Consider the following 21,209-nt stretch of genomic DNA (forward strand, 5'->3'; position numbering starts at 1 on the left):
TTGAATGACTCGATGGGCCGAGTGGCCTAATTCTGCTCTTATGTCTTATGGATTTTAACCTGGGCCTCTAGCGCTGTGAGGCAGCCACTTAGACACTTAAAATGTATTCATTTAACAGTTACTTATTTAATCTGCACAGACATCATCAATAAAGATAGAAAAAGGTACTTAGCGTGGAGAATATTATTTCCTGAAATGTTGTACTCTTCGATCAGTAATTTATTTAGTTTTCCCTGACTGCACATCATTCTAGAAATTACTGAATTTGTTTTTCTTCTATAATAAAAATTCTTTTTTTTGTCAGTTCAGGACATGGTAGATGTCTCATCAATGCACCCCCCAAACAGGAGTTCTTTTACCCGACTGTGGCCCCAGGTCAGGTGTATGATGCTGATGAACAGTGCCGTTTCCAATACGGAGTCAAATCACGCCAGTGTAAATATGGGGTAGAGAGTCTTCCTGCTTTATATCTTTGAGAAATATTAAGACTTTTTGAATGGGATGGAGTTCTAACCTTTTATAATAGACAGTGCCGTAGATAAAAAATATTCTTACCTCTGTATTCTCAAATCTGCCATTTTACAATTGTCTTTCAGAAATGTATTTAATAAGATAATGCTTTGCTTATGGTTTAAATACAGCAGTTTGCCTAAATTAATTTCCCATTAAACTCTGAGAGAAAGAATTCAGCCTTAAGATAATTACATATTTTTAACCTGCCACTGGCCTGGAAATGTAGGCTGGAATATTCCTGGCCAATGCAGCAGGCCAGGAGATACCAGCGGGGTCTGCGATTGGCATAACGCCACTCATGAGTCTCCCACGCACTTGTTTTTAGTGCAATCATATGGAAATTTGACAGTGTTCTCTGGGCCCCATAACATCTCCATTGTCGGGGAACAGGCGTCCTCACACCGCTGGTGGTAACAGAGGCCATTAAGGCCCCCCCCCCCCCAACCCAAGAAGGTCGAAGTCAAGGTGGGGTGTTCTTTGGGCAGTGCCAGCCTGGCACCCTGGCACTGCTCAAGGGTAAAACTGACACTGTCCGCCAGGCACCTTGGCACTGCCCACCAGAACCGAGCAGTGCCAAAGGGGTGAAGTACACTTGGGACAGAGCCTGTTGGGACGATCGGTAGAGGGAGGACCCGCTGCCACTCTGCATTCGGGATCAGTGGGGGAGGGAGGAGGTGATTGGGGCTGGCCATGGCGGGGGGGTGGGGGCTGGCCATGGCAGAGGGGTGAGGGGGGTTGGGGCTGGCCAGAGAGTAGGCAGGTGGAAGAAATATGGAGGCTGGCTGGGGCAGGTGGGTGGGGAGATTGTGGCTGGCCACAGAGGGGGTTGGGGGGGAAACAGTAGTTGTTGGGTGGGGGGAGTCTGGAAGGCCAGCAATCACAGTGGGGGGATAGTGGTTGCAGGGCAGGCCAGCAATCAGCAGGAGATCAGCAATGGTGGGGGACAGTCACATACGCCGATCTGTCATTGTGGAGATCAGCCCGCTCAGCCCGCTCAGCTCTATGCTGCCGGCCTCTCAGGTGGGAATAGACTCTGCCCACCACTTACCAGAGTGAATCGCACCGAGGCACTCTGCAATGCTCAGAGTGTCGGAGATTCGTTCTGGTGAGTACGCCAAAAAACCAGACCGGAAATATTCCTGTTTTCCCGCACATTGGGCACTTAGTTTTGCTTTGGGAGAATCCCGGCCATAAAGTTCCTAAGATATTGCCAGTGTGCAAAGAAAACAGCTTTTCAGATACAAGAGACAGATTTAATGTTCCTCCAAAGCAATTATGGTGTCTGGGTGGGCATTTATTTAGATGGGAGGGTGGGGACTTCCTAACCATCCACTTCTGTCCAATTAATCCACTTAAAAATCAATTTAAAACTTGATAGCACACACAGTTAACTTTATGAAGCTTAGAATGGCTTTCATTTTTAGTTCTTGATACTTTTTACTAATGTTTTATTTGTAGGAGGTATGCAGTGAGTTGTGGTGTCTTAGTAAAAGTAATCGCTGTATTACAAACAGTATCCCTGCTGCTGAGGGAACAGTATGTCAATCAAATACCATTGAAAAGGGGGTGAGTAACAATGTGTCTTTTTCTTTACTTTGGTGTTAATTTGCCAATTTAAAATCTACTATTGGGAAATTGAACTGTTTTTAGTATAACTTGATTCCAACTCTTAGTTCCTCAATCATATTTTTGTGACAAAGATATGAATGATCAAAAGTTGGTAAAACTGACCTTTCCCACAGGGCATTATTCATTAATAGGGAATTAGCAGGGCAGCATTCACACTAATGCATCTTATGTAGGAAGGGAACAGTTTTGGAGTGTTAGAGAAGGGTTGAAAGTAACTACAGCACAGGGACAAAACATTCCATAATCGTCACATTGTGGAAAGATTATAAAGGGATGTACAGAGAGGGCTTTCTCTACTCCAGTGGAAATAATCCCAGTATCTGAAGTCTCTGCTAACTAAATTAATTTTGATTCATGGCATCATCTTTGTGAATTTGCACACACATTAAAATTACAAAGACCTTTCCAAAATGCAGTGCTCAAACCCACACTCTTAACAGTGGCCCAAGCAGTGGTGTAATAAGTCTTCGGAGGCAGAAGCCTCTTCACCAAAATCCCTTTATTTACAATTCCAACAGTACACAGAGTGCTATCAATCAGCAGTTTACATTCGGGAGTCCCAGAGGAGCTGACATTCCCGGTTAACTACAAGGAAAAGACTCCCTGATTGGCCCATCAATTGACTCCTTAATCAGGGCTTTCATACGCCAATAGGCCAACCTCAATGGCTTGATTGAAATCATTACAAATGGTTTGCACAAATTTATGATTATTTTACTCTTCTGCTCTACAAGCCATGTTTATCAAACCAAAACATTGTTGGCCTCATTTATGGTTTCATCTATCTGCACCTGGAAATTCAGTATTCGAACCCTGAAGTGCCTCCATTTAGCTCCACTCCTCCGTGTCTTTCTACTGAGTGGGTTATCCCAATCTCTTGTTTTCCCCTCCCAAATCTTTCACTTTTCCATGTTAACTTACACCACCTATCTGCCCATTCCAGTAACCATCCTTCAGCAATGACTGACAAGGAACTCCATCTGAACAGTGTAAAATATCAGGCGGGATATTCAGTCCTATCCATGGTATGACCAGCTGCGAGCAAGTACGGAAAATTTGGTATTCCAGCCAAAAGTCCTATAACTCTCAGTGGCACCAGGGAATCCCAGCCACAAACAAGGATGGAAGATTTCAGCCATAATCTGTCTATGGGGTTTGGTTATAAAATGAAAAGACAAATTCAATCACTTCTGTGCATCAGCTGCACTTTATCGTCCTGAGGCAACACTGATTTGGAAGGTGCCATTTGTCCAAAAACTCCAAAATGTCAACAATGCATTGTACAAATGACTACACTGAATCATCTTCATTTGCTATGAAGCACAATGGAACATTATTAACTACGAAAGGCACACATGCAAGTTCAAAATGAAATCTAGAGGGTATAGTGTGACATAACATGGAAGTTCTGTTTTAGGGGTAGACGCTGGCCTAGTGGTATTATTGCTAGACTATTAATCCAGAAACTCAGCTAATGTTCTGGGGACCCGGGTTCGAATCCTGTCACAGCAGATGGTGGAATTTGAATTTAATAAAATGTATATGGAATTAAGAATCTAATGATGACTGTGAAATTATTGTTGATTGTCGGAAAAACCCATCTGGTTTGCTAATGTCCATTAGGAAAGGAAATCTGCCGTCCTTACCTGGTCTGGCCTACATAGAAACATAGAAGATAGAAGCCGGAGGAGGCCATTTGGCCCTTTGAACTTGCTCCACTATTCATAACAAGCATGGCTGATCATCCAACTCAGTAGCCTAATCATGCTTTCTCCCCATAACCTTTGATCCCATTTGCCCCAATGTGACTGCAGACCCACAGCAATGTGGTTGACTCTCAACTGAAATGGGCCACTCAGGTTCAAGTGCAACTAGGGTTGAGTAATAAATGTTGCCCCAGACAGTGATGCCCATGTCCCACGAATAATTTTTAAAAAATAGTTATTTTTTTTCCACATGTGTAGGTTGGTTTTTCAGCCAGTCCATTGTGAAACTATTTCAATTGAATTGAATGCACGGGTCTAATTTTGCTATGTAAAGTTTAAATGAAAGTTTCTGCTTCAGTGGTGCTATAAAAGAGACTGTGTCCCATTCGGCACTAGACCAGAGGGAGTGGATGGAGCCTGGGGACCCTGGTCACCATGGGGAGAGTGCAGCAGGACATGTGGAGGAGGAGTGTCATATTCTGCCAGACAATGTGACAGTCCAAGGTAAATAATAGCATTAAATTTAAAGATGCCTAGAATGTCCAAGTTGATTAGTTTAACTATTTTCCTTTCTCAGAGTACATATTTTAATTTTTCACATTTACTCTTTTACTGACAATAAGTTGAGTTGCGGAACTATGGCTTAGATCTTCCAGTCTCGGGGTAGTCTACCCTGGACATGTCCTGAAAGATGCCCCGGGGAGCCTCTTGGAAGTCCCAAAGCCAGGACTCTGCAGGATCTGTCCAGGAAGCCTCACAGTCCAATGGGCAATCGGAATCCTTGGGAAAGGTCTCTTTGGAAAAGGTTTGAGATTGAGATTTTGGACAGTTTCAGTTCACTTGCCAGAATACTTGCCCAGAAAATGGTAGACAGGGAAGAAGTAGATGTAACTTCAGGGTAACCGTACAGCTGCAACCATAATAATAGATCCAAGTTTAACTTGATGGAATTGTACTTGTGCGAGTTTACAAAGGAGGATCCCTGCTTCTGAACCAGAAACTCTGGGTTCGCAATTCTCACTCCATCACATGATGACCAAGGACAGTGTGTTCGTAACATAGCTAAATAGATCCATATCAAATTGTAAATTCTTCCCAACGTATGTCAAAGGCAAGTAGTGAAGGTGGGAGAGATTCAGCCGTGTGATGGTTAGAATATTAGAGCCTCTACCATGACTATCCTTGGCTCCAGGCAACAGCGTGGATGTAAAAATGCATGTTGCCACAAAAACTTGGACTCCATGCTCGTTGGCTGGATGCCTGGTGTGGATCAAACTGCTGCCAATAACAGGGGACTCCATCCCTGTTCAGCTGGGGTGGACTTGGGACCTGCCTCTTTGTCTTACCCATTGTGGAGGAGGCTGTGGTGTTCTGGAGTGGACCTGCCTTCAGGAAGAGAACTCAAGAAGAAGTTTAAAATAAATGTAAAAATACCATTTTTATTTGTTATTAGCCCCCACTCTCCCGAAAAATCATTATCTCTCTTGCTCCTCTCCAGCATTTTATCAGGAGTTGGCAGTGCATCTTTCCATAAACCCATGGAATTCCTACAGTGCAGAAGCAGGCCATTCAGCCCATTGAGACTTCACCAGCTCTCTGCATCCTACACAGCCCTCACCCTATAACGCCACACGTTGCTAATCCACTTAACCTGCACATCTTTTGGACACTGAAGAGCAATTTAGCATGGCGAGTTCACCTAATCTGCACATCTTTGGATTGTGGGAGGAAATTGGAACACCCCAAGGAACCCAATCTGACACAGGGAGAATGTGCAGACTCCGCACAGACAGCCACCTAAGGTTGGAATCGAACCCAGATCTCTGGCGCTGTGAGGAAGCAGTGCTAACCATTCTGCCACCATGCCACCCCGCTTTCACTGTACATTTTATAAAATGTGTAGAGCTACTAGTCATTAAATAAGTTTAAATAAAAAAGGAAGTTCAATTCATCTGACCTCACTCTTCAAGACTGCTAACCGTCTCAGCTTTATGACATTATCTTAATTTCTTAAATGATTCACAGTGCCTCCATTTAGCCTCCGGTTCCTGCTGGTAATCTTTGTCCCTGCAAAAACTCCTTTCAGAAGCTGGTCAGTCACTGCATGTGTAACACTACAGGTAGCGGAAAGTTCTAATAAATACTGGTGGATTTGATGCTTGCGGTAAAAAATAATGTGAAAAAGCAGCAGTAGGTGGCAAGCCAACCATGTAACTAATGGGAAACATGAAGCAGGTAATGAACTGTCTGGTTCCATGGCTTGTTTTTCCTGGAACAAAGCGCCAGGCACCACTCTTCATCAACAGTAACTGACCAGGAGACTACCCCACTCTTACCGCCAGCCATAAGCATGTTGAAAGGATTTGCAGATTGAAATTAAGCTGTTGGCCACATTATGAACGCCATTTCCATGGCCGTCAAGTCCTGGAGTGGGATCTCAAACCCAGAGGTTCTGACTCAGAGGCGTGGTTGCCCTACCCTGGCACCACAAGACCTCCATCCCCGATTTTTCTACAAGTATAATTGCTTTCATTGTGAGTGCAATAGCTGCCTTCCAGCCAACCACCTTTGGCTTCACGCCATCCACACAGTCAACCCAACCACCAAATTTTGATTGCACTGTGATGTCTGCTCCTCACTCCTCTTTCTCCTTTTCCTCAATCCTCAATTTCGTGTGCCAACCCTTTTGTCTGGGACCTTTGTCCCAGTGATGTTTCTCTGAGGAGTGGGGGGGAAACCGTGACCAGGAATCTTTCCACACGTAAACCCATGAAGCTAAATAAATTGGCCATTTAACTATCTTTACAAGCTAAACGATTATCGGTCTAGCCAATGATTCTTTTGCAAATGAGCAAGTTTTTACTTTTATAGCCTTGTGCATGATAATTGACTACAGTGCCTTGATAAGTAAACTGTTTATGAAACTATTAGAAGTTAGCTCCCAGCTACGAGGACCAAAAAACAGTAGTAGCCAAGATACAGAGGCTATTAATGAACTCATAACTGCCCCTCTCTTATGCCTCCTAACTTAGTTATTTATTAATTTTTTTTTGGTGTGCAAGCTGCTGTACTGATTTATTAATTTACCAACATCCCACTGCTTCATTAATCTCCATTATTTTATTAATTTGGTGTGGCTGCTGCTCCATTTCCTCTGTTTGTGAAATTATGAATTCAATATTGTCTGCTTTTCCATTTCATTTCCCATGTCCCTTCCTGTACCAGTGTAGTTTATTTAGTTTATTTTATTAGTGCCACAAGTAGGCTTATATTAACGCTGCAATGAAGTTACTGTGAAAATAGCCTAGTCGCCACATTCTGGTGCCTGTTTGGCTACACTGAGGGAGCATTTAGAATGGCCAATGCACCTACTCAGATCACATGGTTTCTACATAAAGATCACGCTGCTATATCACAATGCATCTTAAGAATTGGTTATACAATTCCAACAGAACAATACTATCAGTTAAACAGCAGTGTTCAGTTTGTTTTGTAACTTCTGTAATAAGTCTTCAGAGGCAGAATGCCTTCACCAAAATCCCTTTACTTACAAACTCTAACGTCAGGGTTCAGTCTATCTCCAGGGGTGTTAGAAAAACTGACACTCTCGGTTAAGTACGAGGCAAAGATTGTCCCATCAACTGGATCCTTAAACAGGGAGTTCATACTCCAATAGGCCAACCTCAATGGCCTGATTGAAGTCATTACAACTTCCAAGTGTAATGTTCAATTTTATGTGCTTGATAATGTGAATCTGTTAACTGATCTATGCTCAATTTGTTTGTTTGGACTGTGGAATCAGAGAGAAGTGAACAGATACACAGAAACTACTAAAAGCCAGAGCCCAATCTTGGTGTGGACATTTTAAAGCATTGTATAGAACTCTGTAAAAAAAATTTCCTTCACACTTACAAACTGGTCTCATCAAATTTCCTTCACACTTAGAAACTGGCCTTATCTCTACATTGCCTTCAAGACAAATCAAGCATACAAAATACATAACACCAATTAGTGGTGGCAAATTAGAGTCCCACATTCTCTGATTAATAATATTTAGTCATGTTACTTTTCAAAATATGTCAACCACATTTATGGAAATAAGCTGTGTCTGATTCCCTAATCATGTCACAATATTTACCTCCAAATTTAGACCAACTATTGGTGGGCGATACTGCCTTGGAGAGAGGAAGCGCTTTCGATCATGTAACATTGATGTAAGTAAATTGATCATTATTTGTAACTTTATTTTACAGTGATATATTTTAATATATCACATCACAAATTCAGGCTATAGAGGTGATTGTGTGAATAGTGAAAGTTAGATTCTGAAATGCATCCCAAAACTGAATAACATTGTTTATCAGGTGATTTGATCCTGAGCTGACAGTTCACTCCTGTAATTGCTTCTGGATCTAGCTCTTCTCCACCCACTCCTGACTGGACTTCTCTTCATTGGTCATTGTCCAAGTTCCTTCAAGCCTTTGAGCGGGCTTCATACCACCACTTCCTTCTATCCTTTAGACTCTAATTTTGATCTGATCACACTTTTACCTCTGTTTAAGATACTCACCTGCTTTGTCTAGATCTCAGCATTCCTTATGTAAGCCAATGACCTTGATATCTCTTTTCACGCATCCAGATCCTGCTCTCTTCTCTCCTCTTCCTCACACCAGGTCATGCCATCCTTCATCTCCATCACTGCATCCAGCCTGAACCTTAACCTCACCCGTGTTTCTTAATCAGCCAACTTACATTGCGAAACACTTGTGTGTAATTCCTCAAATGATTGCATGGGATGCTTGTGTTGACGTATCAAAACTTACTTGTCGGTAGACCTTGCGAGGTACAAATTCTTGGACTTGGCAGACAGTTGAACAGTTATGAGTTGAGCCTTTGGGCAGCACCTATAATTGTACTAGTCCTGAACCCTCCTTATTTGTATAAAGGCAAAACACAATGGATGCTGGAATCTGAAACAGAAACAGAAAATGCTGGAAAATCTTGGCAGGTCTGACATCATCTGTGGAAAGAAAATAAAGCCAACATTTGGAGTCTGGATGACACTTTGTCAGAGACATTGGGCATGATTTTCCAGCTAGCTCGCCCGGAACTGGAAAATTCTGCCCAAGCTCAACAGACCTTTCCATGCTCCGCCCCTGGCCTGCTCCGATTGCTGTTGCGGGCAGGACTGTAAAACTCCCCCCATTGGCTTTATTCTCACTCCACAGATGCTGTCAGACGTGCCGAGATTTTATAGCATTTTCTGTTTTTGTCCCTTCTTATTGGTGCTGTGCTTTACCAATTACACCCTCTTGCAATTCATTGACTAAGCTTCCAAAGTGAATGTGCCTGTACTGCTGCTTACCACATTGGAGTGAATGCCACAGGGTGTTCTGTGATGTAGGACTAGGGAATATATATCCTCTAAGGCTTCCATGGGAACCATTAGGATCGTACAAAGAATATACATTAGAGTGCTGCAGTGTAATACCACTTCAGGCTGAAATTATGTGGCAGAATGTAACACTGTGTTGTAGGATACTATGCTGGTTTTAATTTTTAAAAAATGAAGGGGTAAGTAGTGGGTACAAAAAGTAAATTAGAGTGCAAGAACATCTGAGGAGAGGCTTTTGATTACCCCTCTTCCATTCCTCCAGCTGCCCACAGGATTCTCTGTTCATTGTGATTAAAGGTCTTGTACTACCTGTGCTTCTCCCAATTACAACTGCTGATGACTATTACTTGCAGTCTTTACTGCAACTAAACAGAATAGGGACATACGTTGGAATGAGAAAGATGTGTGATCCAGTTGCTTAGGCGGCTATCTTGTGGGAATTTCTGAACTTGTAGCATAATGGTAATTTTTGTTGGCAGCATGTTTGCCCTTGGAACCTTGCCATATTTCATGGAACAACTGGCATGGCAATAATAGAGAACTGGCACCAAAAACATGGACACGACAGTACATGGTGAAAGACATTCTGAATACTGGTCATACTCTGTAAAGTATAGGATTTTTATTAATGTGTCCTTATAATTAGGAAAGTAACCCTGTTATTCGTTCTATTCTCAAGTGGAGACAAGTACAGAAACAGGTGTCAAAATTTTTTAGCATTTAATCAGATTGTCAAATGACAGAAAAGTAGATCTTGACATTACTAACAAAACGAGATAAGGACCAAACCATGAGTTCTTGAGGAGGATCCATCAGAGTATACAAGAGTAATTCTTCCTTGACTGCATCTTCCGCCTGTTCTCCATGTTGTCTCACCTGAAGTTGGCTTCTTCTGCTTTGTAAAGTTATGAGGTGGCCTGGTCAGTAATCCTTTAAAGAGTTTTTCTTTGTTCTAGCCTTTTGAGGATGTAAGTCGTAAAGTTGACCAAGGAGAACCTGTGGATGTGGTTTATTTAAACTTTCAGAGGCTTTGAACAGAGTCTCACATAGCAGACCACTGTATGAAGTTAGCGCACATGGGATTGAAGGTAATTTCTTGCGATGGATAGAAAGCTGGTTGGCAGGCAGGAAGTAAACAATTGGCTTAAATGAATCTTTTTTCTGATAGGCAGGCAGTGATTAGTGGGGTACCACAGGGATCTGTGCTAGGACCCCAACTGTTGACATATATTAATGATTTGGAAGAGGGAACTAAATGTTTGCAGATGTTACAAAGAGGGTGAGCTGTGAGGAGAAGCAGAGATGCTTCAGCGTGATTTGGACAGACTGGGTGAATGAGCTTACGCGTGGCAGAAGCAATATAATCTAAATAAATGTGAAGCTATCCACTTTGGTAGCAATAAAAAAAGGCAGATTATTATTTGAATGGGTGTAAATTAAGAGAGGTGGATACTCAGTGAGACCTTGGTGCCCTTGTACATTAGTTGCTGAAAGTAAGTGCATAGGTCCAGCAGGCAGTAAAGAAGACTTTTATAGTGAGAGGATTTGAGTACAGGAATAGAATGTTTTGCTGCAATGTTTTGGACGTTGATGAGATCGCACCTGGAATATTGTGTGCAGTTTTGGTGTCCTTATCTGAGAAAGAATTTGGGTTAGGGTTAGGGTTAGGGTTAATCCTTACTATAGAGGGAGTACAGCGAAAGCTTACTGGGTTAATTCCTGGGATGGCAGGTCTGTCATATGAGGAGAGACTAAATCGGTATTCATTGAAGTTCAGAAAAGTGAGAAGGGATCTCACAGAAACTTAAAATCCTAACAGGATTAAAAAGTGTAGATTCAGAAAGAATGTTCCCAATGGTGGGGTGTCCAGAACCGGGAGCCATATTTTGTAGTTAAGAGGTAAGCCTTTTAGGACTGAGGTGAGGAGATATTTCTTCACCCAGCGAATAGTCACTCTGTGGAATTCACTCCCACAGAAAGTAGTTGAGGCCAAAACATTGTCTGATTTCGAGAAAAAATTAGACATAGTTCTTGGGACTAACGGGATCAAAGGACATGAGCAGAAGGCAGGACCAGAATATTGAGTTTGATGATCAAAATGAATGGCAGAGCAGGCTCGAAGGGCTGAATGGCCTGCTCATCTATTTTCTATGTTTCTATGACTTTTGACTGCCAGAGCAGGTATTTTTTCTCTCTCTGTCTATATGCCAGTGCATTGTTCATGTTGTGCTATTCCTGCTTCCTGGATTGTTTGTCAGCAAACAAATTCAGATGAAATGGACAAGAGGTGTGCAATTATCTGAAAAATTAATTCAAAAGGGTCAAATTAATGATTCCAAAAATTTGGTGCCTTGTGAAGTTAGCTGTAAAATTTGTAAAGTGTGAGAACCTCACTTAGGCAAGCCTTCGGAAAAGCTGCTCCACATTCTGTGGCACTAATACTTGCTACCGCTTTCAATTGTGCTACCCTTCCACACACAAAGAGCCATGCCCAGTCATGTCCCTCAACTCCCATGGGCTCCAGGCACCTCTGCTTTCGAATGCCAGGAATGGTTCACGCTAATGTAACGGTGCACTGCCCAGGAAGGGCAGTGCCAAGCCCTCTAGTTCCATTATAAAATATAAATACCAGGTTCAGGCTTTTCTGGTTGTGAACTTAATCACATCACCAGTGAGAGTGGGGGAAGGAAGAGGGGCTCAGTAACTCAAATCTCACCACCGAGATTTGTATTTCTGAGTCAATGCGTGATTTAGCAGCCATTACAGGAATCCCCCACATGGCAAACAGGGCCACGAAAGTGCACAGTGCTTTATTCATTAGTGATTACCATGGCAATCGATTCGGTTAGGTGTGTTCTTTTCAAGTATTTTTTTTTCCATTGTCCAGGTGCTTATCAGAAGCATTTTATTTTTAAGTTGAATTAATTAGACGATAAACTGGCTTCTGATCAAGAGTTGTAGTTCTTTGGCTGTCCTCTGAAATCACAATATAAGAAATTTGTTAAATGCAAAATACTGCGGATGCTGGAATCTGAAACCAAAACAGAAAAATGCTGGAAAACCTCAGCAAGTCTGACAGCATCTATGGAGAGAGAATAGAGCTAACGTTTCGAGTCTGCATGGCCCTTCGTCAGAGTTGATTTTCTTGTCAGCGAACTTAGTTTAATGGTATCCACAGCTATCAAGAACCTTGCTTGCACATTAACTCACCTGATTGTAAAACATTTATTTCTGGATATTATTGTACAAATCATTGTAAAGATAGATGCTCGTCTTAGTTTGAAAATGCAAGTAACAGTTGTGGACATAAATTCTTTGTTTGCTTTTCAAATTTAACACCACACAAGAGCCAGCCCTCTTATTTTATCTATGTTTCTCTAGAGTATATGCTGCGTGTACAAAGTGAGCCCAATTTTTCTATAGAATGAATGCTCTGAAAGCCACAGTAAGAAGTCTCACAACACCAGGTTAAAATCCAACAGGTTTACTTGGAATCACAAGCTTTTGGAGTGCTGCTCCTTCATTACCTGCAGGCACCGTTGAAGGCAGCAGTGCGCACTCATCAAGGCTCCCTTGACAACACCTTCCAAATCCACCTCAACCACCTATTAGAACAAGGCCAACAGATGCATAGGAACAACAACACCTACACATTTCCCTTCATGTCCCACACCACCCTAACTTGGAATTGTGGGTGAGATTTTATGGTCTCACTGATCCCAAAACTATAAAATCCCACCTGATGTCAATAGAGCTTTCCATGGTCTGCCCCTTGCCCGCTCTGATTCCCATGGCGGACAGGGCAGTACAACTCTGGCCTATATTGCTGTTCCTTTAGTGCCACTGGATCTATGGGCAGTATGTTACGGCCTCGCTCAGGCGAGATTGGAAATTCCCGCCCGAGGTCGATAAAGATTTCCATTGTCAGACCCTCGCCTGCGCCGCTTCCGTGGCAGTAGAGTTCCGGCCAATACCTTGGAACTCCCTAACAGCACAGTGGATGTACCTACACCACGTGAACTGGAGCACTTTAAGAAGTCAGCTCACCAACATCTTCTCAAGGACATTTGTGGGTGGGCAATAAATGCTGACCATGCCAGCGATGCCCACATCCTGTGAATGAATACATTTTTTAAAAAACAAGAGAGAAAGAGAGCATCAGAGGAGAGAAGCTGATAAGGGGAGGTGAGTACAACAGGTGAAAGATGAACAGTGAAGTAGAAGAGCTTTACTTTAAAGCTAAATTTCCATTGAGAACACCATGGCTGGAATTCTCCAGCCATTCACACTGGCGAGATTCTCCAGTCCCACCGGCAGCACACTCCTACCCACGGGGTTTCTGCCGGTGTGGGGTGACATCAATGGGAATTCTCATTGAGAGCAGCGGGACTAGAGAATCCTGCCACTAACAAACAACTCACTACTTCCCGCCAACGGGAAGCACACAACTGGGAGGCCAGGGAATCTCACCCCACATTGTTCAAACCTTTTATGCTCCATAACAAACATCCTGATCATTTGCCTTAAACCCTCTCTGCCGCCTTCACAATAGCTCTGTGCTCACTGGAGAAATGTACCTCATATTGCAGAACCGGGACTATGTTAAGAAAAATGTCAGCATTTTTATTCACTGAGACTAAACTCCATGTTATTTTCTATTGCACCATACGAACTTCTTGTGAAGATGAACCTCTTGGTGGTACGATAACCATAAAGATTTTCAAAAAGCCTTTGGACAGTGGCACAGTGGTTAACACTGCTGCCTTACAATGCCAGGGACCTGGGTTCAATTCCGACCTTGGGTGACTGTGTGGAGTTTGCACATTCTCCCCATGTCTGCGTGGGCTTCCTCTGGGTGCTCTGGTTTCCTCCGTTAGTCTGAAAGGTTGATTGGCCATGCTAAATTGCTCCTCAGTGTCAGGGGGACCAGCAGGGTAATACATAGGGTTACAGAGATAAGGCCTGGGTGGGATTGTTGTCATCCAGGGAATTTTGCCTGGGGCGGGATTGTGCAGGCTCGATGGGCCAAAAGGCCGCCTCCTGCACTGTAGGGATTCTATGATTCTATCAATTATAACACAGGCTCTAAGCTGTTGCCAACTTTCCATTGGAAACTTTAGATTTTATTCCTTTGCTGCGTTGACTCTCTATCTGAGTCAGAAATGTAGGGCAATAAGGTGCAAGTGTGGCATAGATATTGTGTATCACACGTGTGATGTGTCATTGACCGAGGAAGTCTGATAGCTGAAGCGAGGCATTTGGAAAAATGATATGAATTTGTACCTATTGTATATTACTCTTTGTAGCCCTCACATCATGTTAAGTCAGATGAAATGTACCATAAGGATGAGAGTTTTACACCTTGTAACGCACTATCTATTGTTTTCTTAAGATGGAGCTGTGCACGTTTAAGGGAACAAAGTCCCATTTTTGGAGATGCAAACAGAAGCTGGGGCTACGCAGAGTTTAGTTGTCGTTTGATTAGCCAATATAAAGTGCTTGTCAGTTTTGGCTTGAGATCATAAGCACCCAGCATTAAGTAACTGGCTTTTTTTTTGTTTTTTTTCAAAGATTCTTTTGCATCTGCAGCAAAGTGTGCTGTCTGCAGTGTGATGTCTGCGCACTGAGGTGTCATTTTTAATATATTACTAGAACATCCTATGGTGCTGCTCTTGGTAAGTCAGGAACATTATATCATGTAAAGTGTAGGTGTGTGTCATTTTTAAGCTACAAGTTTTTTGGGGGTCTTTTTGTTCTCTATTACACTGGCTTTTACTTTCTGGATTCCATATCATTGATATAGGTGAGCCAATTGCTTCCTCTGGTTCCCGAAAATAGTTTTATTTGCTTCATTTTTACCAGCTATCTCTCAAATGTTCCAACAGTCTACCAGCAAGGCAGCACTCATAGAATCATAGAATTCCAACTGTGCAGAAGGAGGCCATTCAGCCCATCGAGCCTGCACCGACAATAAGCCCTGCCAGGCCCTGTCCCCCGTAACTTCTCCTAATACCCTGCTAAGGACCAATTTAGCGTGGCCAATCAACTTAACTCGCACATTTTTGGAGTGCGGGAGGAAACTGGAACACCCGGAGGAAACCCGAGTAGACATGAGGAGAATGTGCAACCTCCACACAGACAGTGACCCGAAGCCAGAATTGAACCCGGGTCCCTCGTGCTGTGAGACAGCAGTGCTAACCTCTGTCGCCCTCACGATGACCAATACTGCATTTGTTGTTAACGTGACTGTACATCAGCATTTTCCCTTTAGGGGCAATACCAATGTTAAATGACCTGGTTTTATTCTCAGACAATGGCTGGGACTCTACCACGTCGCCTGCCCCACAGTCAGAGTGGGTAAGGGTCTGACAATGGAAATGTCCGTTGACCTCGGGCTGGAATTTCCAGTCATGCTCGAGCGAGGCCGTAAAATCCCAATGTCCAATTCCAATGGAGTTACACTGCTCGGAATGCAATGCAATCATCTCGAAGCTGTGTGGCCCAAATACAGCTCCACATAAGTGAGGCTAACCAGCTGACATTTAAATACCCTTTTCAAATTGCTGAGAGAACTGTTTCCCATGGCAGTGAGACAAGGGCGGAAAATTAAACTAAATACTGGGTCAAAGGGAGGAAAGAGAAAAGGAGCTATAGGGAATTTCTCAGAATGGTTGGAAGTGGATTCTGAGACTGTCTCTGTCCACTGTGTCCATTAATAATTGGAGATGGGATTAGAGGGAATGTTACCTATAGTTTCAGACAGGAGGAATAGAAAATAGAAAAACATGAAAGGGGAGCGCAAAATTTATGGTTGGCAGGTGGGTGGTGCCTGTAAAGTACCATGGGGTTTGTGTCCATCACCAAGCCACTAGCCCCTGCCCCCACCACAATTTTATGAATGACAGGGGGGAGGCATCAGGAGGCCTGTCCACCAGCGAACCGATTCAAGCCTTTAAGTCACCGGTTAATGGACCTCACCCGTGCTGATGCTGGAATTTAACCAGAGTCAGGAGAAGGCACAACATCCACCAACCCAGTCCCTCTCATTGCGCAGGCTGGTGATAAGCAGGGGGCAGGGGAGCCTCCAATTAATGGACAAATGTTTGTTAAATGGCTACATGTCATATCTTCAAGGCATGGGCAAGCTCACCCCTTGACTCATTCAAAGGGGGTGCAGGCAGCCCAGCAATTAGATCTAGCTTGGGGCTTCAGGTGCAAGAGACATTAAGAATAGCATAACAAGTGATTTAGGCCAAGCAGTGTAGAGTATGAAAATGCAAAATGTAAATTGAATCTATTTAGTATCTTAGTAAGGGCATGGTTGGAATGTTGTGTGTAGTTTGGAGTTCCAGAATGTAGGAAAAATGTTAAGTCAGTAGATAGGGCAAATTCACATTTGATTGCTGCCTGATATAGCTTCAAAATGCGGGGCTGCTTTCACTGGATCAGAGCAAATAGCAGGATGATTTGTCGGAGATATTGAGAATGACAAAAGAGTGGCACAGACTGTTTCCAGTGAGCGAGGGGTCTAGAATGAAGTGAGGTACATCCAGGATTTAGTGTAAAGGCTTTAGGGCAGAAAATAGGAGAAATCCTCCTAGAGTGGCTGTCAAACAACCTGAATTGATGATTGAAACAGAGTTCATATCAGCATTCCAGAATAGGTTCGATCGGCAATTGAAGGAAAGGGAACACAGGGTTAATAATCAGTTAACAGCGGGTGCGCTCTGAAATGAAAATTAAAACACATCTAGTCAAGTTACTCGTGGTTGACCAGTTGAGCTGCTGGAGTGGGATGACAGCTACTATCAGGATTATCGATTCCTTTCCATGGGCTGTTATTTGTTATATCATTTCTATATTAATCTATGTCATCTATCCATACTGTATGATCTTGTCTTCCTTGGGGACCAGTTCGCAGGCTGTGGATTACTCCATGATCCAGCATATGCTATACCTCTCTCATGACATTACCCATAGCACTATATGACACAGGGTCTGCATGTTAATGAGCAGATTTCAGATTGGGGGATAAATTTTGTTATGTAGCCAGATTTACTCAAGAGCCGTGAGCAATACTCCCTACAATTTCTTCCTAGTTTACAGGTTCCGGTAACAATGATCCTGTATGCCAAAGGTTCTTTTATGCTCAGACCAGAGGTCTATAATTCTTCTTTGCTTGGCTTTCCTCGTGCCATTGACATTTCCTGAGCATAACATAGCGGCATTCAGCAAAGCAAAAGGCCCTTCAGCTCATTGAGTCTGCGCCAATCGAAGACAAACCAGCTAGCTATTCAGATTTTCCAGTATTTGGTCAATAGTCTTGTATGCTTTGGTGTCGCACATCTAAACATTCTTAAGTGATTGTATGGTAGATAAGTATTCAGCTTCATTGGGTCATTGTATTTTGTGTATACTCTGCAGCAACTTCCCATTCAAGACAACCTCACGTACATCAAAACTCAAGGTATTTGCAACATGTTTTTTTTAAATCACAAGAAGGAATTCATGGTGCTCAGAAAGCAGGATTCTTTCGTAACAAACCCTCGCTCACACCAGCCCAGAACCCAGAAGTGAAAGTAGTGTCAACCCTACAGTCAACACCTTTCCAATCCTCTCTCCCCATCGCTACTTGCCCCTCGTCATTTGTGCTGCCACTTTAGCTGGTGCTCCCGCATACGTAATGCCCCCCAGAAGGACATGCTTAAGGCAGAGTAAATCGTGTTGCGGACATTAGTAAATGATGTTGCAGATAGTGAAGTGGTACACTCAGCAACTTCAGGGATTGCATCTAGCCGACACTTTGAGACTCCAGTAGACGCACAGTAATATGGAGTATTACAGTGTATCAGAAATGCACCCCTTATAACAAACGTGATCTGTCATTATCATGGCATCATGGGATTTTATGCTGTAAGCCAAGTTTGTGAAAGATACTGTGAACAAGAGAGTGTCCGAGCAAATGCATTCACGCATCTTACCGGGGGAAGGAGAAGAAGAATAGTTGAGTTGTGTTGCCTGCATAATCCACCAATTCTACTCCACTATTCCCTTAAGATCGGTTTGTGGCTTGTGGTTGCAGGGAACCATCCCTGTTTTCATCTTTGTCTATTTGTAAACCTTTTAGTCAGAAGAAAGTGGAAGGAAGTATGTCCGGGGTGCATGGGGTCCTTGATTATGCTGGCTGTTTTCCCAAGGCAGCGGAAAGTGTAGACAGAGTCAATGGATGGGAGATTGGTTTGCATAATGGACTGGGCTATGTTCACAACCTTTTGTAATTTCTTGCTGTCTTGGTCAGAGCAGGAGCCATACCAGCTGTGGTTCACCCAGAAAGGATGCTTTCTATGATGCATTTGTAAAAGTTGGTGAGATTGGCTCCACACCACCGTGGTTTCCAGGAGGGTGCACACTCTGTTCTCCCCACTCCACCGATATTATTCAGCCCACAGACTGGAAGGAGAATGCAGGCCTGACCAGTTACAGATGATAAATTCCCATTCCTGAAGGATACTGGTGAACCAGTTGAGGTTTTATTAACCCACCAAAGATTAGCAGATTTCCTTTTAATCACTATTATAACCTGCTGTGGTGGAATTCAAACTCAGATTACCTCTGGATTGATTGTCCGTTATTATAACCATCAGGCCACTGTACCTCACATTAGAGAACCAGGACTATGTTAAGAAATCCACAAAGAGACTAAAATAAGTAGAGAAACAGAGAGAGAAGCGAATTGGAGGTAAAGTCAAGGGGACAATTGTAGGAAAAGAAACTCGCACCTTATTTTCTATTTTTTTGTCTGTGATTAAAACCACAGGAGATCGATATTGTGCAAACCATTAAGCATTACGTAGGAAAACGCTTCTACTATAGGACACTGAGCAACACCGTAGCAGCATAGGCAGGGAGTTTACCATTTCTGTTCTACTCAGAACTTGGATTTTCCACCATTTCACTTTCATGGGCAGTAAGTCGTCGGCTGGCAAATTCACACTGGGAAAATCCAAGCCATAGCTCTTTTTCAAACAGCAGTATCTGAACAACATTAATTCCTACCCAATGAGAATGTATAATCAATTGATAAATTATAAATCATTGCTGATTAGAAATTATGCTTAATATTTCATCCAAATGATATGTGTAAGGAGTGAACACATACTTGTTCCATATGTGCAGCCCAGTATATTAATTTACCCAGTCAAAATTTTATATTCACTCATAACAGCGTGGAAAATATTTTTTGACATTGTAAAAAATTTATTTTGCAACATTTAGCGATATGAAATCTGAGTGCGCGGAATCTTTTGTTGTAACGATGTATTGAGAAGTTTTATTGTGCTCCAGTTGTGTATTGCAAGTGGAATCAAGATATCAATGACGTATCTTTAAAAGAGTGTTATAATGAAAAAAATACATTACTCACAAAAGCTACCAGGGTAGACTGTGACTTTTCCTGAATGTAGAATAGGAGATGATTCATCACTGGTCCATTTTCCATCTCTACTTAATTTTTCCATTGGTGTGATTTGTAATAAAAATCGGGTGAGGTTTGCTGTTATCTTACTCTCACATGTTTTACGCTACTGCATATTATCAACCCCAATAAACCTAATTCTAACCTGGTCCTAGAACCCAGGATGGCCAGCAGGAATCAGCATACAAAGGATACGTGGTTGTCCATTTCAGTTTTCAGATTATTTTATTGCCTGTGGTGCCATTTTAAAATGTCATTGGTTAGCCATGGGAGGAACAACACAGTTCCTCTGTTGAAGGCAGCACGGTGGCACAGTGTTTAGCACTGCTGCTTCACAGCTCCGGGGACTTGGGTTCAATTCCTACCTTGGGTCACTGTCTTTGCGGAGTCTGCATCTTCTCCCTGTGTCTACGTGGGTTTCCTCTGGATACTCCAGTTTCCTCCCACAGTCTGAAGGACATGCTGGTTAGATGCATTGGCCATGCTAAATTCTCCCTCAGTGTACCCAAACAGGTGCCGGAGTGTGGTGACTAGGTGATTTTCACAGTAACTTCATTGCAGTGTTAATGTAAATCTACTTGTGACACTAATAAATACACTTTTTTTTTTAAAAATGCAATTTCCAAAGCCACAGCTGCCATTCAGTTTGAGGAAATTTTATGTCAATGAAAGTATATAAGACAAGTCAAAATTAAAGAAAGTAAACTCTCTTGACTGAAAAATTTTAAATCAACCAGTCACAGAACATCAAACTTGGCAAATGCTGTACACTCAATCATGTCAGTATCAGTCAATCTACAGCAGTCTTCCAATTATGAAACAATAGTAACTTTTTTCAACTTTTTCCTCTATCAAGTGAAAGTATTTGCAATTTAAAACAAAAGGAAGCATTCTTATAATTTAACTTGGTTTTCTCCTTGACTTTCAGTTTTGCATTCTGACATGGCTTTGTTTCTTCTTCCCCTCCTCTCCGCTCCTGCTTTAGGACTGTCCACCGGGGTCTCAGGACTTCAGAGAAAAGCAGTGTGCAGAGTTTAACAAAATAGCATTTCGCGGCAAGTATTATGACTGGAAGCCATACAATGGAGGTAAGATGTGCCTTGTTCATAACCTGCTTTATGCATTGATGTTAGAACGTAGAACATAGAAAAACTACAGCACAAACAGGCCCCTCTGCCCACAAGTTGCGCTGAACATGTCCCTACCTACCAGGCTTACCTATAACCCTCTATCTTACTAAGTCCCATGTACTTATCCAAAAGTCTCTTAAAAGACCCTATCGAATCCGTCTCCACCACCACTGCCAGCAGCCGATTCCATGCACCCACCACCCTCTGAGTGAAAAACGTATTCCTGATATCTCCTCTGTACCTACTCCCCAGCACCCTAAACCTGTGTCTTCTTGTGGCAGCCATTTCAGCACTGGGAAAAAGCCTCTGAGAATCTACTCGATATTGCCCAAAAGGAGACTGGAGTTCAGTCATTGTAACTA

General features: G+C 42.7%; 1 protein-coding gene across 1 annotated transcript in view; it reads left to right on the forward strand.

Moving 5' to 3' along the window:
* LOC145358553 (A disintegrin and metalloproteinase with thrombospondin motifs 6-like) overlaps positions 1 to 21,209 on the forward strand; it is a 146,502-nt gene that overhangs the window by 76,422 nt on the left and 48,871 nt on the right. The window contains exons 10-14 of the mRNA XM_080212703.1: positions 305 to 446; positions 1,972 to 2,079; positions 4,207 to 4,352; positions 7,999 to 8,062; positions 20,703 to 20,805. Of these exons, the coding sequence (XP_080068829.1) occupies positions 305 to 446; positions 1,972 to 2,079; positions 4,207 to 4,352; positions 7,999 to 8,062; positions 20,703 to 20,805 (563 nt within the window). The remainder of the gene's footprint in view (positions 1 to 304; positions 447 to 1,971; positions 2,080 to 4,206; positions 4,353 to 7,998; positions 8,063 to 20,702; positions 20,806 to 21,209) is intronic.

Source organism: Carcharhinus amblyrhynchos, chromosome 26, assembly GCF_965287045.1.
Source record: "Carcharhinus amblyrhynchos chromosome 26, sCarAmb.v2.hapA, whole genome shotgun sequence".
Taxonomy (NCBI): Eukaryota; Metazoa; Chordata; class Chondrichthyes; order Carcharhiniformes; family Carcharhinidae; genus Carcharhinus; species Carcharhinus amblyrhynchos.